The following is a 19,844-nucleotide window of genomic DNA, read 5'->3' on the forward strand; positions in this document are numbered from 1 at the left end:
TTATATATATATATTTAATACTGCAACTGTGATGGTAGACTAAACATAATCTCTCCTATAATGATATTCAGCTGAGCATAAAGCAAAGCAGAGAATACTCTGAAGCTATGAACATGCATGTCTGCTCAGAACAAGGGCTGCCGTTTCATCGGCTAGATGCTGAATTTACTATCCATATTTGAAACAGGAAGTCTTCTTTCCTCATTAAAAAGAACAGAGAGAACAGAATCACAAAACAGAAAACCTTAATTAGGTATATATCTCATATTTACTGCATGGGTGGATGACACTCACATACATTTTATCTTTCTAAAGTAAATTACATTTAACCTGTCAAAATGCAGCTCGAGAAAGGGGTACAGAGAACAGATGGAGAGGACATGACACAGGTTAAAAATAAGCTCTAACAAGAAGGTTTTCCTCTCAGATATTCCAGAATACAAGAGAAAAACTATTTATCTGGCAACACAGAAAGATGGTGGCTATCTATTTACCTGGCACTGGAAACCAGTAACAGCATCACACTGGCTTCTGTTCTTACCTGCCTCTGAGCCTCAGCCAGATTGTAGGGCAATGTCCCTTCCTCCAAAGGAGCAATTCTTTCAATATCAGCTAATGTCATGCGCCTGAGGTAATAGATTCAGTTTAGCATTTGCTTAGAGATGGGTGCACAGATTACAAGAAGTTATCAGCACGTGGCCACTACATTACACTCTCCTGTTCCCCAAAACCACCTCCCACTCCTTCCAAGAAGACAGGAGGAAAGGCAAGAGAGGAGGATGGATAATTCTCCACTTACCCCCGTGGCTCATACAGATCTGCTAACTGAAACAAGATGTCAACTTCCATGGGTGTAACCTGACCAAATTTCTGAGCTGCCAGAACAAACTCCTCTGCAGAAGAATAAAAATACAGAAAGGAAAAGCTAATCAAACCAGAACAAATAACCCAGAGCACCCCAGAGTTGCTTTATATTTTAGCACTAAGTAGAAGACACTGGTGAGGGAGGGAGAAGGGGAATAAAGGTGACCCACCACTACATAAATGTATGTTTTAAATGATCTATTCTTCATGAAAATAAGTACAACTTTTTAGTCTTAAAGCTTAACACTACCAGCAGGATTTAGGATATCTGACATACTGTATCAATCAGTTGCAGGTCAGAAGCAAACAGAAAAAAACCAAAAACCAGGAGTCAAGAGATGTGGAATCTTTCATGCACAGTCCCAGTAGGCCACATTAATGAAACTTTGGCATTGCAGAGGGAATTCTCTATAAAAGTGGTTAGATATAGTAGATAACATCTTGTTCCAAGCTTGTAGATCAGCTTACTGTGCCGCCGATACAAGTTTATGGAATTCTTCAACTACCCTTGAAGGTCACTTTAATAGGCTGCCAATTTGGCAGGAGTCCTAGGAAGTTTTTTAAACTTTTAAATATCTTTACATACTTTCCTCACCCTGCCCCCACCGCCAGTTTACTGGGACCTTTTTCTGATTGAAACAAAATGAAAAACCTGGAGGGTGGACTCCAGCAGGAGTGTAAAAAACTGAGTGGCCTACCAAGGAATGCTAACGAGGCAGGCTTTCTCCCCCTCCCATTGATTTAAAGGCATACAGATGAGGTCTTTCCCTCCACCCGCCCCAATCAAATGCCCAAGCAAACTTCCAGACTGCAAACATTTTTACCAACCCTTAGTGACTTCCACATCTTTTCTATTTCCAGCCAGAGTACTGTAGATCTTTCTAATGAGCTCCATGTTGTTAAGGAGAGAATTAAATCCATTAAAATAGGAAAAGCTGACCTGATGGGAAGTGGTACCTCCAGCAGCCTAGAGTAGAGACGGTAAAAGAAGAAAAGAGAAAGGAGACTGTTACAAGACTAAGAAAAATCTTTAAATAAAGGTTTCTAAACAATGTTATTTTACAAGAGCAACAGTAGCACAGGCTGGCTTTTAAAAAAAGAATGTAAAATAAAGAAAACTATGAAAGATTCTTATGTTACTGAAACTAATCATGACCAGAATGTAAAACTCTCCCCACCCTACAAACCTAAACAACCACATATGCAGGATTATAACAACATAACCAGTAGTAATTTACAAAGTTCAAGTTTCAGTACTGCTTCAGTTGGAAATGTTTCATAAGTTGGCTTATTTCTAGTAATGAGGAAATCTACTTCTACATGTAAAGTGTATTACTATACAGAAAATTTCCACAAAATCAAAACATATTCTGAAAAGGTCAAATGAAACATTTAAATTCACAGGCATTTCAAGTTACGGAAAACCAGCAGTAAGCTCTCAGGCTTATATCAGGCAGTCAAATAAAATGGGAACAGTAAGATCCAAACAGTTATTCATTCTCAAATGAGAACTGAGCCTAAACCTTTATTTTAAAGTGGTGTTGGGTCTGTGCACAGAAAAATTATTGGATCAATTCCCTATTTAAAGTACAAGATCGATGATCAAGGAAATATCTGAAAACAATGCATAAACTTGCCAAAATTTAATTGACCTTGAGGGAGAATCAAAAATCTTATCTCATATTTTACGAGAGAGTGTATGAGCCAGTAAAGCTGATAACAAGTCTGGGGAGAGAATTGAGGAAGAAAGTATCAGCTCTCATTGTCAGTCCCTGAGTCTTCTGGCTATGGTTTTTGCTGTATATGATGTCTTCCAGGATTCTGTCCAGACTTTGCAGTTCTCATCACTTCACACATCTCCCTGGCATTCTCCCTTGCAAGTCAAAGCAGAACAGATTTCTTTAAACCTGGATATGGCCAGACAGTGGATTACCTGGAAAGTGCTGCTACAAGTTCCCAAGATTATAAACTGTTGCCAAAACCAAATGTACCTTTTTTCTTCCAATGAAATAGCAGAATTGTAACATTTAATTTGGTCTATGCAGTTCAAGCTGAAAAAAATGTACACTTAACCATAACAACTACCAGTTAATACACAGTGAATGCCCTTGGGTGATGTTCCAGTTCATACACTGTCCCAGGTTCTCAGAAATTACTCTCAGGAGCTTAGAACTGATATTACAAAGCAGGACCTTTAAGGATGACTTCCCAAGTGGGATGCAATGGCATTTTGACATATTTGACACAGTCTCCTATGACGGAATGACTGAAAGTAGTCAGGCAAACTACATTTGTAGGCCATTATTAAGGTCCATCTATATGCTTTGTCTTTTGTCACAGGAGACCAGGAACACTGAAGATACATATTCTGCAATAAGGGTTAACTTTTGTATGTGTAGATTATAACTGCTGATCTTAAAACCATGCATCCATAAACTGGACTATGTGCCACATACAGTGGTTGAGGCACATTAAAAAGGAACCCCACATGAGTATCCCAGGTTGGAATACCAGAACTACTCACAGCTACTAGGCATTCTTCTACAAATGGTGTCAGCATGTGTGGCCGGATAGTGACCATAATGTCCCTGAAGTCCATAGCTGTGACTCTTCCAGCCTGAGCACTGTCTCTCTGCACAAAAGCTTGTTTTGCATGTTCTAACTGTATCTCCTGAAAACATATGGGGGAAAAAAAAAAAGTTAGGTTCAAAATTATCACCTTAATAGTTAGATTTTATATAATGCAATCCTAAAAGATACCTCATACATAACAAAACACAACTATATGTAATGTAATTTTAATTCGATATTTATGCATAACTTTCAGACTTTCCTGTCAGTGGCATATTCTATCGTTGAGCTCAACATCTAGGAGAGCCATCGTGATTTCTTTGTTATCTGGACATCAGGTCATGCAATTCATTTAACTGAGAAATAGAGGACATGTATCAACACATCAGTGCAGGTAATCTCCACTTCATGAACATTAAAGTGTTCCATGATGTGCATTATACAGTTTATTGCATGAGTCACAGCAGGTCAAAATACTTTCTGTAAAAGCATTTGCTACTCCCTGAACGAGGACAATGCAATCATCAGAGATTTCCACGTAGACACCCACTAATCTTGAAAGCATTCCCTCAAAAGCATCCTCATTTAAAACATAAAGTTATTTGTCTACAAAAGACACCAGCAGTTTAATTTAGAACTCCTTGTATTGTGACTGATTAAAGATCAGTTCTCAATATTTCAGCAGTAGTAACAGGCAGAGATCAATCATAAGCATTATCTGATGCAACCACCTGATAATCTCATTTTGTGATTCAAATGTATCCCTGAGAGAACAGGGATGAAAAAAGGCATTTAATCTCTCAAAACTGTATCTTTTCCTACTGTGGCCTTCACCCTTTCTTCATAAATTACTGTTAGACTACTTTCTTATCTCTTTATTTTTTCATTTAAAAGGAACAATCCTGCACAAATAGTAACTTGATAAAACATGTAGGCTTTTTGTTCAGTTCTACAGGTTTGTAAAAACCAGAAATACCTTTTGGTGATGCAGTTAGACTTCCCAATCTATATTTCTTTGCTGAATGGAGGAAAACAAATCATTGCCATGTACTCATAATCAAATTGGTCATTCAGAAAATGGAATCAGAGCAAAAGTATGTCAGCAATACTAAGCAAGTCTTGCAGTGCATCATGACACTATCTGTTATTTCCATTACATTTGCAAATATATGCCTTAGAAATCATATTAAGCCAAGACTCAGGCTATTCAAGAATCACTAGCACAATGTATTCACATATAAGTTGGTATTTACCTCACAGCAGCATCCAAGGGAATAGAGAGTTTAGGGTGAAAGGTAAATACAGCTGGTTTAGGATCACACCTGCCAGAGGTCTGCAGCCACCATTCCTCCTTCTGCTCATTCAGCTCACGCCAAAGCCATGGCTGCACAGTTTTTTTCATTTCAGACTCCTGACCTCTCCAATTTTACTCCTAATTTCTAATTAAAACACTCTACCCTCACCTGAAAGATATGATGAAAACCTCCTAATATATTAGGCAGGAGGAAAGGGGTGGGGAGGAAACGACTGATCAGTGTTTCAAAACTGCATTTCACTCACAGAATTATTCAGAAATTTCTGCTTTTGATGGGAAACACTTGTGGGGGTTATAATTTGAAGTGTTACAATTTCAGTTCTGTCACGTTTCCTTTACATTACAGCCCCCTACATGGAGGTGTTATAATTCAGCAATAATATTCACTCTGGCTGGATGCAGCCATGTAAGCTCATGCTTCACTCCAATTGTGACTATAATTTCAACAGAAACTTGGAAGCAAGCAATTCTGGGAGGTCTACGATGGGAAGAGGACATGAAGACAGAAAAACTTTGTCAGCCTGAGGCAGGCAGCTACTCAGGAGGCAGAGAACTCTGAAGAGGAATTAGGTATGGTAACTCTTGTATTCCTAAACAACCACCATCTGGCAGGTGGAAATGTATGAACAAATGAACAATAAAGTTTTTCATTGAGTGTCAGCACCACCAAAGGAAACATAAATTTAATTCAGCGGGATTACATTGGAAACTGAACTTTCTTCTCTCATTCATTTTGTTTTAATCACTGAAACTACTTGCAGTATTGTGCTGCCAGAATCCAGCACTAAAACACAGTAGAAAACCTGAACACCACCTGCAGAAGTCCAGTCTGTTCCCATCTTTGTACACCCGTCAGCAAGTTTGGAGGTGCATATGCCACTGGCAGGACCTTGGCTGACAGCGATGTCTCAGCCTCAGAAGCAAAGCAGGGCTCATGTTCCAGAGAGATACTTTAAGTGCTTGTTTCTTGTCATCACCAGCTAATTGCAAAAAGGCTGTTAGTACTACAGTTGAGTACAAGCCAAAACAACCCATCCCCTCCTTGCTAATGTGATTCCTTTCAATCTTCTTGGTACATGTGGAACCCACTAGAGAGAAGAATTACCCCACTTGGCTAAACACATGGTCAAGGACTCAGTGCTGCCATTTGCTCGTGTTCTCATCAGCTAGGAAAGAGCCACTTAGCTGTAGTTAGGCAGCAAGACAAAACTCTGAATAGGATGATGTCAGTCTTCTGGAGCTCCCTATTTGTGCCTCCTCCTTAGTACAGAAATTAAATGGTTTAAGCATACTGCAAATAGAGAAGACTCATCCTACCTTCTCAGAAATGTAGGGTCTTTTTAGGCTACAGTTATTTTGAGCTGTGCTATGCATTTTCCAGTGCACTGAGCAGAAAAAAGCACAGGGACCTTCAGGTACATGGTATTCCCAAACCATGACAGCAACATGGGACACAAGATCATATGGACCATTACACCGTGACACAGTCTCAAAACTAAATTTCACCTATAAAGTCTGTCACAAAAAGCAAAGACAGATGTCACTTCCCTGATCACTGTACACTGCGTAACAACGTAATAAACTCCTAAAGTGTTTAACGCAAAAGAAAGGCTACCTACTCCTTCAGTCTCCAAGTATGAAAGTTGAGACACCTCACAGCATGACTCAGTAGCTACAAGCAATTTATCAAGGAAATCTTTATGAGATTTTCTAACATTGCCTATGCTGTATATATGCAGCTGATATAGAAAATACCTCCTTTAAATAAAAAAATAAACAGAAAAACAATAATGTTTTGTGGTGTTCAGAAATGTTATCTGACTTGCAATAGTTTTTGTATTTTCACCTATTTCAGTCCAATATTGTTTACCTAGACAGATTAAGATTTAAAGAAATACAATCCTCATTGCTTTGTAATACAAATTACACATCCTAAAGAACTTCCTCCGACTAGAGTTTCTATAAACTTACATATACATGGAAAACAAGCTTCTCCCTTGATGCTGGAAGTCCAGAACTCTGCCAGGTAGGCAAGACCTAGCAAAAAATTAATTTGCACATCATGGGAGGCATGCTGGCACCACAATTTTCATAAAATTATTTCCTATCTAGAGATTTTTGCTCACCTTTCACTTACAGCTCATTAAAAGCTTCTTTACTTTCCACTTAGACAGAAATATATGTTTGGGTTCCATCCCAATGGATCCACAAGTCACCAGGTACAGCACAAACCTTTCCACTACAGTAGATCCTGGGGTTCAATTACAAAGAGTACTACTTCTTCAACTAATATTTTGGGCACAAACGAATTCCCAGACAATGCAGAAATGGATTTACCAGTCTCATATAAAAGCATGTGTTAAAATTTATCCTGCAGAACAGATTTTACATGCTGAGAAAGGGGCCAATGTTGCTCTTTGTGAGGCAGACTTGCCACTTAAGTGATGATGGAACATGGCCATATCCAAACAGATATAACTGTGACGGATAAATAGTGGAGATATATAAGCTCATTTTAAACTAGCAAAATGAGAAGGAGGGTAACGCAACACACCTTAAGCTCTGGGCTGATGCAAATAGATTGTTATCTGTATTAAAGCCAAGCAGCTTGGAGGCTATACTTCTGGGCATCTCTGTTACTGCAGACAAAAAAAATTGCTGGTAGGATATAAATATTCAGAATCCCATATAAACTCTTCTTATTTAAAGCCAGAAGAGATCCATCCTGTGCATGGATAAAATATACTACTGTTATTTTCCACATACCTTCAGCTTTGCCAGAAGTGATGATTAGCCCAAATGCTGCGACAGATAATGAACATGTAAAAACTTTATGTGGCATAATAGGACCCAACATGAATGAACTTGAATCTAGCTGGATTATTTCATTAAAAGTTGCAAATGGCATTGTACTTACAAAGCAGTACCTGAAGCGCCTCACAGAACCATCTGGTCCATGTTAAGTGCAATGTAAAGAGCATTCACACATCAGGAATGCAGAAAGGTAATTTGGTATCCACTGTGGTCTCCTGCTGTCTAAGGTCCAAGGTCTAGACATCAGACCAAGGAGACTGACTCACGCACAGGCATAATGTCAGAAGGAAAGGCCGAGTACCAAAGGTTACAGAGCTTAAAGGAAGATTTCTATGCTCGAGGACATTACCTCTTCGATTTGTGCTGAGAGTCATTTCTGAGCCCTAACTTCAGTATCTGTAATGCATTGCTGCGAGGCAAAAATCAGCAGGGAAACTTGGGTGCATCAAAGATTTACAGTTCTAGAAAGTGGATAAAGAGATGTACCCAATTACTGTGACAGACTGAGCATCCTAACAGACTGTACTGATAGCAGACAGCTTCAGCAGTCTTAGGACAATTGATTTATGGGACAGTTCTTGCTGTCTGCACCAAATGCTGAGAGCATTTTTATTAGCAGCCTTAGGACTTTTCCTTGAATGCATATCACCTCTCTAGAGGACACCCAGAATCATCACTCTTATTCTCCAGATTTATGCTCCTCCTCCCTCTATAGATCATCACCAAAAGGGCTGCCTGGCTCATGAGGACCACTGATGTGCTCCAACAGCTTTTACTCTGCAAGGCAGCTTTTGCAGGAGAGCCAATTAAAAAATAAAACCTAAACAAACAATAAAGAGGCAGGAGCAAGACACATCAAAACCAAATACAATTCTCCCCAGAATATGATCACATCCAAGAAAAGTCATTTCAGACAAAGAAAGAGGAACATCCCTCCACAGCATGAGAAAGACGAGTAGTTAGGACTCATCTCCAAAATTAGAAAACTCCTGCCTCAGCTCTTGCTTTTCCTAATTCAAAGAAAAAAACGTGAAAGATTCCAAAGACACAAAGAAAGACCTCAATCTTTCCCATGCCAAGCCATGAGTTTACAGGCTCTTTGAGGTCTGCGGCTCTAACCTCTCCTACTGTTCCCTACCACCCCCCCTTTTTTTGGTGAAAAACTGGCCCTCTTTTCATTCTGGATTTTATTTCAGGTTTTCCTCAGATCTGTAAACAGACAGACACATGAGGCAAATAGGAGTGGTACTCTGTTAAGACTGTGATTTTAATCCACCAAAATCAGGATACATAACCAGAGCTTATTCTATTATTGGAAGGAGATCCTAGAACACCAGAACATGTAGCCAGAAGCATTTTTTCCTAATCTAGTAACACATTTGCTTTTTTTATCTGAAACCGCTTCTAGTTCACTATTCTGCCACAAAATTGGTCTATGCCTCAGCTACTTAGGAGTTACAACAGTCAATACAAAACCTAAGGGAATACAGTTTAATCATGTGATACCTGACGTCCTCTTCATACAAAGTTAATTAGGCTCTGTTCTACAAAGTCAATTTGGAACATTTGTCTCAATAGCATTATCTTAATTATTCCTCATCAAAATGATACCACCTCCTACTGTGAACTAACGTACTTGGTGTAAACAAGAAAAAAAGAAACCTTGCAGTCTTGAAGCAGGTTCCCATTTTAAAACTCTCTAGTGTAAATACTAATACAGGCAGTAAGTATTCAGAAGGAATACAAATAAGGAATTCACGTGTTTCACCACTTCAAGGATCACTTTCCTATTGAAGATTATTTTTACCAGTACTGCTGAAATATAGATAAACTATTTTTTTATTAGCACAATATTTTATGTTCTGTAACAAAGAACCCCAACATATGAATAGCCAAGAGTTCCTTGCAAAAGAAAGGTAGTATTTTATACTCTATATACCACAAGCAAAGCTAAATAGCATTTCCCTATCTGAGATACTCTTAATTCAAAAAAGGTCAAAAGTAAAGAAGTATGTGTAAAGGGCTTGCAGCAAAGCATCTTTATTGGATACCACTGACGTAAATACGTTTGGTAAACATGCTGTTTACAGACAGAATTACTTCTTAATACCAGTCTGACAGCTGGGTCCGAAATGTTCAATACTGTGATGTAACATTCTTTAACTCACGGACTTAAATATACAGGAGATTTTCAGAATTAGAGGTCTCAGTTTTTAATTTCATGTCTGTTTACACAACAGTGTAGAAAAGATTACTTCCTGCACACAGGTGCCAAAAACAAGAGAAGAAAAAAAAACACCGAGCCTGAATCAGCAATTTTATCATATGCATATTGTACTTAACAACACACTATTATCCAGCATTCTGACTGTAAAAGACTACACTTGGTCTTTCTTTTAACTTTCCTACCAGCACGGTACTTGGCAGGTTTGAAATAGTTTCATTCTTGCATCCTTCTTATTACTCTTGACAAACTGTATTGTATTAGACCCACCAGTAAAAACTGGGTGAACTCTGGGTATGTTAGGTGTCTTTTTCTATCCTTTCCAAAATGCAGTTGTACGAACTCTGAATTCCAGTTAAAAGGAATGTGCTGATGAATCGTGGTCTGGCCAAAAACTTGCTTAGCATCCTCTGGGAAGAAAAGAAAAATGTTCATTTAATAATGAAATAAAATAACCACAAGAAACAAGCATATAAACAAATATGACATTTTCTAGCAGGAAAGCAAATATTGTTCACATAAATTAATAACACACCATAAAGCAAACCTAATTTTTTTTGTTCACCAAAATTATCATAAAGTTTTGAACACCCTCACAGTTTCTGAATAATCCTTTTATTTGTGAATTTTATACTCAAAGCATTTGACTAAAAGAGACCCTGGATATTTGAAGTTTCCAATTCAAGCAAGAAAAGATTAAATTAAAAGTCAACTTATAAGAACAAGACTAACGCTAACCAATTTCCAGCATAATCTTTTCAAGATGCTAACAATGAAAGTTCTGTGTCACTATAATTCAGGCTGTTGTATTATTCCCAGAGTTTTCCACATTCAAACAAATCAACTCCAAAAATACCAGTATTTCAAGATCTGCTTTTCTGTAGCTGGAGCAGTGACATGCAGGCCAGAGGATGGGGGTACACAGCAGGCAGGAACACAAACTTAGCACCATCTCCAGCACTAAGCAGAATTTAACCCTAGACCTCTGCTACAAGGACAGGGGCAGTGCAACAAGTTTGATTAATCACAACAAAATACAAGTTTCATAGTTTAGTAGTCATAAATAGGCAGAGGTTTTGGTAATATATGGCATTTTTGGTAAAGAAACAACTATTTGAAACACACCAAGTTGTACAATCTTAAGTAAGTACCATACATTGCTGGAACTGGACAGTACATATTTTAACTAAGGAAACAGCAAGAAGATCTGACGAAGTACTTGTCTCACATGACAGTGCCCACTTCAATGGGATAGTCTGTCTCAGCCAAAACTACAGAGCAAAGATATCTTCTGAAGACAAGCTCAAGGCCAGAGGTTCCCAACTGCTGCAAACCTTCCTAATTGCTGTATGATTCTCCAGCAATTCCAGCCAAGAGCCAGTTCTTGTCTCCTGCTAGTTCCTGCGGGCTCAGAGAGCTGGTTCCCAGGGCACACTCCCTACCCACAGGCAGGGCCAGGAGCTGGTCTCCTGCTCCCTTCACGCTTTGTGGGATAAAGACCAGGAGCCCAAACCCCAAGCTCCTGTCTGTCTCTGCAAGGAGCAGAGCTGGAAGCCAGTTCCCAAGCATGGCTGGTGCTTGGGGTCAAAAAAATCATTGCAGCTTTGTGTCTGCCTGTGTTCAGAACAAGCTGGGAGCCACCTCACTGGAGCCAGCCTCTGCCTACCAGGCAGGCCTGGGAGCCACCTTCCAGCTCACCCCAGTGCCACAAGTGAAGGTAGGAGCCAATTCCTTGGGGCCGTAAGTTGAGTTCCGGCTTCTGGTTCAGCCCATGCCAGCCAGGCACAGTGGCTCTGCTGACCTGGGGAGACCCAGACAGGGTGCAATTCCCACTTTTAGACAAGGAAATGGGAAAACTGGAAACAGGGTGGCATGGCCAAGAGCTGGGAAGATGTCAGGAAGCACCACAGTGAATTGAGGATAAAGACATAGGAAAAAATGGTCCCAAGGAGGTGAAATGGGTAAGTGTCCTTCTACACAGACCCAAAAACACTGCAGCTCGTGTTAGCCACCAGGAGAGCTTGTTCTAAAGCGAGGGGGCTTCACAGAGCAAGCAGAGATGATACCGCAGATCTCTTCCCATCCCTTGACACAGTCAGTAATTTCATGTTTATAAACACAGCCCACACTGATCCCAAGGAATCAGTGGTGAAAAGGCAAGTTGGATTTAATTTACAAAGATTGACCCCAGTTAACATCAAATTCATAAAACTCAGAACTTCAAGTCCTAATGTCCTATGAGAATTTTCTCCAAGCAACATCAGTGCCCCCAGGGCAGCATTGTTCATTCATGTCTTCAAGCTCCCTCACAGCTGGCTTGGATCTTGTCTGCCAGCATTTTCCAGAAGCAAAATTCTGCTCTCCAGGCAATGGGAGGTAAAGCCAATTGGTTCAGAGTGAGGTCTTGTCCCTCTACTGAAAGTCTTGTATTTAGCATGCTTCCTCCTGACACAGCTCAAGGCACCTTGCCACATGTCATCAGAGATAACCTTTCTGAAGTTTCTGCTTTCTACCAGACTTCCTCCAAAGAAGTCAACTAGCATGAAAAAAACAGCCTGTCTTACACACAAGCAGGAGAAAATAAAGGCTGTCTCTTCCTGGTAGCAACCATTCTGTTTTTCCAGAGGAATTAAGATATTCCCAGAACTCCGGCACCTGTCTCCTGCACAGAAATTAGATGCTTATCCGTTTCTTTACCTTTCATCCCGCCTCCAGAGTTTCCCTAGAGCAAAACATTGATATTATTTGGGTGAGACTAGGAACGAATCACCATTTACCAAAGCTATGTTTGGTTGGACTCCAAATGAGTCCTTTTAAAAGAGAAAAGGTGCCTTCTTACATGATACAAGGAAGAGACAGAAAAATCTTAGCTAGTATAAAAGTAGCCTCAAATTTCTTTTGACTGAGCCAGGCTCCTCACATTATTTACTTGTTAACATATGAAAGTTACTGAGTGTCCTCTGATTATACATCTGTAATTTTATTTTAACTCGTTATCATACATTAGCTGTCTTGAAGGAACAAATGAATCTTGATCCCCCAACTCTGTGCTTTCTAAGCCCTCCTTAGCTGGGGCCCAAAAGAAAATTTCCAGCTCAAGAAAATCAAACATTAAGAAGTGAAATGAATGGTAATTTCAGAATTTCAGACAAAATACGATGTTTAATTACTGGCCTTACAAACAGCAAAAGAACTCACAGCAATGGTACTTAAAACCTCATCAAACCAACCAGGAATACAGTAAGGTCTATATCCAGGGCATTTGCATTCCCTTGTCTATTTTAGAGATTAAAGGGTACATGCATGCCTCAGAAGTTCATGTAAGTACAAATACCCCTCTGAACAGTCCAAACAGGAGATGTACACTTAATTTTTGCTATGACTTGGAAATGCAGGCCACCCCATTAGTATAGGTATTTAGCACAACAGTAAGAGAACTCCCTACACTACTTGTTCTGTTCAAAATTACACTGTATACTGATGTCAGTATGACTTGGCAACTAATAACAATGCTCTTCTGACAAAGTGCATGTTGGATTAGACAGCGCAGGCAGCTGACTGGAAGATTGTCTACTGTGCTTCTACTGATTCTTTGATGGCATGAGACATGGTATCCAGTTTGCCACTGTCTTTTTACACATACCCTGTACTTGCTTTTGCAACTATTTATGGTTCACAAACTCCCACACATGCTCAGTGGACAGTGTTTTTCCTCTCTCCTTGCTAGATCTCATCACCCATTCATCTACCACAATGTCACTGACTCAATCTCATCTGTAGTCAGATTGCCAGATTCAGACATTAAAGATCATTTTAGCCTGTGATTTAACCACCAAAAGGTATCCAGTTATGTACTAGAACTCACTCCAAGTTATTGTTCAGTTCTAACAGTAGCATCTCCTAATTATCTAAGTCCAGTATTAAAATAAGAAAAGGACAATTTTAAAATGTAGTTTTGCTTTAAACCTGCAGCTGAAGTTCCACGGCTACCCACAAGTCACTGAACTAAACACAGTAAAACAGAGAAACAGCTATGTCCTTCAGTAGCCAGAAGTTATTTTGTTTGCTTAGACCTTTTTTGAAAGGAATCAGTTTCACAGAGTTACAGAGTAATTTGTGATGGAAAGGACATCTGGATGCCATCTGGTCCAACCTACTGCCAAAGAAGGTCCAACCAGGTCAGGCTGTTCAGGGCCATGGCCATCTAAGGTTTGATTGAGTATCTCCAACAAGAGAGATTCCACAACCTCTCTGGGCAACTCTGGTTTGATCCTAAACCACAAAATATCTGATATAGTTGAAGATGTCCCTGCTCATTGCAAGGGGGTAGGACTAGATGACCTTTGAAGGTCCCTTCCAACCCAAACTATTCTATGACTCTATCAATGGAAGCTTTTGAATTCATATTAAAACATTGTTTAATGTTTCAGATTTAGATTTAAAAAGGCAAAACATTAATGCTTCAGTGTCTGGAGCACATGATCAAATGCTAGCAAAAGATAAAACCACTTCTGTGTTTCACTGTTTCAACCAGAGCTGTTAGAATGCAAAACAAACAACAGGCTGAAGATTTCAAATATTAATTTTTATAAATCCATGCTGTCATTTCTGAAAATCTTTTAAAAAATTAAACTCTGAAACTCAGTTTTAAAAAAAATTGCAAGGTTCTAAAACAAATAATTGTTTGTTCTGTGCTACCTCTGATTAAGAAACAGGTAACTTGTCATAGGTTTCTGATCGCTGTACAAAAAAATTGTTCTGTTTTCCCTCCAGGTGAACTGCCTGCTAGTTTACAGTGGTGGGTATTTGGTCTTTGGAGTTCTGGGGGCTTTCTTCTCTCCAGTGTACTGACTGTGCACTATCTATTACATCTGAAATTCTTTCAAACTATTTATTTGCACAAGTACACAATTTTTTCACACAGTGTCATCATGAACTCAAATAAAGTTAATACTTTCTCAATGTATAGCTACAAAAAAATCATCATTTACAAAAATCCCATTGCTCTTACAAAAAAGCTGCAACAGTTTTGCTGAAAAGCTGTCATCGTAGGCTCTTTTCTACACAAGTTATATCTTCTATACATTTTATGTATCTCACATCATTACACAGTAAGTGATTTGTGCATGGTATAGAAAACCTGAACCAAAACCCTGGGTCTTGAGAAAAAATTATTTTACCCTGCTGATATTGGTAATAGCAACTTCTATAAAGGACACAGGGTACCTTCTGTAAAGAGCAAAACAAAAGACAAATTTGAAAAGACATGAATTACCACAAGTTAACAAGAGTTCCACATGCACCAATAACTTTTTCAAACCCTTCTGGAAGTAACTGCTTCCATATTCATCACACTTAAGGCCCTGAAGAGGAACATACGAGCATTATAGCTACACCTTGAATTAAACAAAGCAAAATTAATGCAAAGAGCGTGGAATAGATATTTTAGTATAAAGAGATAAGGTTTTTAAAACCTGAATATGCAAATCCCTGTCATTCTGCTCAGACAAAAGGTAGTACCTTTATAAAATCATACTTTGTTAATGGTTAAGCCCTTCTGTTCATGCATTTGGAAACAGTTTCCTTTAAAGGCCTATAATAAAAAGTGCAATTTTTTACAAAGTCATTTAAAATAAATTTTACACAGAAAAAAGGCGAAGTTGGAAGTCCAGTTGGTCAAGTTAAACTATCGATGAGTAGCTGTTTTACCATCATGACTAGGAAATCCCAGCACCTTGCCAACTCTCAAGCAAGACCTGACCTAAAGCTCAGTGGAGATGAGAACAGAATGATTTTCACATGCTTTGGTCCTCGTTGTCCATTTAAAACAACTCCACATTCTCCATATGCTTCATGACCCTGAGTGCACCACCAGGTTCTGCAACCTCTTCACCATGACCCACCCATGAGCATGAGAAATCAGAGTCCAAGCAAAAAACTGAAGGAGAAATAGCTGGGAGAAGCCTCATCTTAGGTCCTTTTTTCTCCTTGCTTGAGCCATGCTGTAGGGTTTGCCTGCATCTCAGTCACCCTAATCCCCTGACTCGACTTCCCAGCCTCAGCTTGCAACTGCCTCATCCCTGTGGAATTGTCTTGCTGATCTAGTCACTGCACCAGACCTGTTCTTTTGTCCTTCCTCAGGTAGCGTGGGACTGCACCCCTCGCCAGTGAGACCTGTACCCATGCCCTGGCCTCTTGGCACCCTTGGCTCAGCTGGAGGTTCACCTGCATGGTGGAACAGCCAGGCCTTGATGCTCCTGGCCACAGAAAAAGTACAATAAACTTGTACAGAAGCATACATGTACAGAGGCATGTGCACATATATATGACAAAAACACTCAAAATGCTTATTTTGTATTATCTTGTTTTATTGGAATTGCTGGGGTTTATCCAAGGTTTGGGTTGGTTTTTTTTTGTTTGGAGTTTTTATTTTGTTGGGGGGTTTTATTTACTCTTGTGAACATCAAATGCACAGCTAGTTTAAATCCATCATGCTATGGTCTGGCACTAAGTGTTCTATAATGATGACTTTTTATTTTGGAAAACATATGTCAAGATCACATCTGCTCAGCTAAGATGTGGAAAGATGGGTAGTTCAAATAGTTGTTTGTGTAGTCCGTTCATTCCCATTCAGTCAGACAAGGTACAACACTCTGGAAGTATAAGTGCTACAATCACCTTCTTCAACTCCCTGCATCTTTGTCAAGGAAACAGGTTGAAACAGTTTTATAGTGGCCATTCTGTAAATCAAATAACACACTGGAATAGCTTCATTACTAAGGATTTCAAAGGAAAAGTACTCATCCCTCTAACTTCCCTCAACAAAGCAGTAAGAGCACAAACGACTATCACAACTTTTTAGTTACACCTTTTTCCACAGGTTCAAACCCTGAAATCATACACTTTTAAGTCATTGCAAAACATGGACCACAACTTATTCTGCAATTCTGAATTTAAATAAGTAAATAAACAAAGAAAGGAAAGAAAGGAAAGAAAGGAAAGAAAGGAAAGAAAGGAAAGAAAGGAAAGAAAGGAAAGAAAGGAAAGAAAGGGAGAGAGCAAGGGAGAGAGCAGGGGAGAGAGGGGTTGATTTGAAAAAAGATAGCAGCCCTGGTCAGTGCAATTTATCTTCACCCTGTTGTGTTGTACCGCTACTGTTTTAAAACAGATTCATTCCAAAGAGTGCAAAACTCTCCCTTAGTGCGCTCAATCCATTTAGACTAATATCAGTTTCATCTGCACCTGAAAAACGGGGTTGCACATACACACTTGCATATAAACACCTAAAAAAACCCCTGTAATTCACTTCATTTGATAATTTTGTGTACATATGTGCGCATGTGTAAGTGGTAGCTTATGTTTTTATAGGTCTAGTTACTCCAAATTCAGAGAAAATCCCCAAAGACAAAATTAAACTCAAATAATAAAAATGGTAATTTTAACCAATTTAACTACATTGAGCTAGTCCAGCTGTGGACGAGTGCTGAATTGTAACGGACAAGCAAGGGTTTCCGCTACTTAACATAAGCCAGCGCTGCTTGTGTGTAACCAAAACTGTCATATCAAATTCAATGCCCCCGTTTTCCATGTGGGTAAGTGAAATCATCATCTGGACTCATTTCTGTTATTCCTATCACAGAGATGTTAAAAACACTGGACTTTAGAAACCCAGACTGACTCAACACCTTTTTTTACACTGGCAGAGGCTAATTTCACAGTAATTGTCCAGGAATACAAATTTACTTCAGAATTCACGATTGCTTCCTACAGCAGTTTAATACACCTAGCAAAGTGATAAAAGCAAACTCCTGGCTCAAAGAAATTATCCTAAACTTTACACTTTACTCTCCAGTACAGACTTGAGAGCTCTATTTCTTTAACAGCTGTTTTGCTTAGATAGATGGTATTAAAAAAAAAAAAAAAAATCAATTTCTTGCAAAGCATTAACATACATTTTCCTCCACTTAAATACTTCAATTTCAAAATGCACCACAAAATGTACTCCCACAACAGTACTGTATTAGTATAAAACTATTTTAGTTCAATTAAAATGTCTAACTATCTACCCCCAAACCTACCTAAACTGTAATTTTCACTTTGAGTACTTCCAACGTGTTCTCAGTTTTGTTTTCTTTTATCAGCTTATCAAATCAGATCCTGCATTCCAAATGTTGGAAAAAAATAGTCATTAACTGCTAGGTAACAGCAGATTTTCCAATTTAGAAAACTAAATTACACACAGAGCAGAATTATGTGTATTTTGCTATCTGAAATTTCATATTAAAATTTGTAATAACAAAACACTTTCCTAGCTTTTAGGGCCTGCTGAAGTTTCTACCTCCTAGTCTGTAATTCCAGGACAATTTGAAAAGGGGATGGGGAAAAAATGATAAAATAAAAATAAAGCTTAAAGTGATAAACTGCTGCTGCCACAATTTAAATATATTCTCATGTGGAAGCTTCTGGTTCCTCCCAAGATTCTGCCTAGTAATCATGGCGGGCTTTTTTTTTTCCGCAACAGGACATACATCTGTTTGAAAGACGGCTAACCCTCAGCCTACTGTTAACCAAAGAGTGACCTCATATAGTTGAAATTTACACTCAAATTGGCTTTTCCTCACCTTTTCCATACCTATTTTTTAGTTTTTAAGAAGCATGAAGTAGCAGCAGAAAGCACAATATTTTAGCCATCTGAGCATGCAGCATTCTTGAATTATCCCACCAACTGGAAGTACTCTCCGCTACCTCTATATTTTAAAATTGGAGCCATTATAGTCAATCGTGCAAAATCTACAGTTAGGCTTTCATAAAAAGTGCATTTTTGACCCACTGAACTGGAACAGCTTCTGAGCAGTTCTTCTGATCTCTGACAAGACACCATACAACACATGCATGCCAATCTGGAATTGGTGTGCATCTACATTCAGTTGCTCAGAAAACACTGCTCATAAGTCATTAAAAAAGTTTCAGAAATCAGGATGGTTCTTTTTGTAGTACAAACTGATAATTTAAAGAAGTACAATAAAGCTCCACGTATATCAAAACATAGATGCATTAACAATGTTTTTTCACTTCCAGGTAACATACTAACATCTGGAGCACATCAATGGAAAGCAAAAGCTTATGATACTTGCTCAGCTGTACCCATAAAACGAATTGGTTGTCACCAATCTCCAGGCAGAAAACTGACTGTTCCGTGACAGCCCCAAGGGCGTGCCAGCACCCTTAGAGGCAGCCACAGCAGGGCAGAGGAACAGGAGGCTGGAGTCTCTCACTTACAACGGCTGCTTCCGTTCCGATGGGAACCACATCCATTCTGTGGTTGGAAGAAGCAACAGACACTGTGTATCACCTGCTGTACACAGAGGTGAGATTAAGACCAGTATTGATAAACAGTATTTTCAGCTGTCCTAAGTAGACTTCAAAGATGACAAAAACAAAGAAATCTCGCAAAAGCCCCCAGCAAACCATAAAGTACAGTACGAATTCTAACAAAAACTTCAGTACGCATTCATTCCCTATTAGGAGAGAGGCACTGGCTACTGAACAAAAATTCATTTGATTGTAACTTCATTGCCCTATCCAAACTTTTCAACACGGACAGAGCAGTCTTACAGATTAATTTTACGTTAATGAAAATATTATCACAGAGAACATGCTTGTGCCCTCCATGATAAGCTTCAAGTTTCACCCCTCTGCTGAAAATGTTATCACGGGTTTTTTTATCCTCTTACCTTCCCCCTTCTCTGGTTGGCTGTGCTCTTGTCTCTTCTAAAAACTATGAATTCACTTCCTCATGACATATCCATACACTGCCCAACTCTGCTTGGCTCTGATTTTTGACTGAGATACCTGAGCACTTCTGTTACCTCTGCTGAAACACTGCAAATACCCCACAAAAAAAGCAGGCTTCTTCCAAGAGTATCATCACTCTCAGCAGTTAAAGACTCTGGATCCGAGCTTATCTGCTTCTTCTGTCCTCCTTGGACGTAAGGGGAAATAACATTAATTTATACATGGAATATTACACAGTTGGCTTACAGAAAATGTTTTGAT

General features: G+C 39.1%; 1 protein-coding gene across 1 annotated transcript in view; it reads right to left on the minus strand.

Annotated features, from left to right (window-relative positions):
* Positions 1-541: 541 nt before the first annotated feature.
* Positions 542-19,844, minus strand: part of LOC104405666 (calcium-binding mitochondrial carrier protein Aralar2-like) — a gene marked incomplete at its 3' end in the record, with an annotated part of 35,652 nt that continues 16,349 nt past the window's right edge. The window contains exons 4-8 of the mRNA XM_010014433.1: positions 10,059-10,198; positions 3,389-3,535; positions 1,693-1,831; positions 800-893; positions 542-626 (exon numbers count right to left, since the gene is read on the minus strand). Coding sequence (XP_010012735.1) covers positions 542-626; positions 800-893; positions 1,693-1,831; positions 3,389-3,535; positions 10,059-10,198 — 605 coding nt within the window. The remainder of the gene's footprint in view (positions 627-799; positions 894-1,692; positions 1,832-3,388; positions 3,536-10,058; positions 10,199-19,844) is intronic.

This window comes from Nestor notabilis, unplaced genomic scaffold (genome assembly GCF_000696875.1).
Source record: "Nestor notabilis isolate BGI_N333 unplaced genomic scaffold, ASM69687v1 scaffold24835, whole genome shotgun sequence".
NCBI lineage: Eukaryota > Metazoa > Chordata > Aves > Psittaciformes > Psittacidae > Nestor > Nestor notabilis.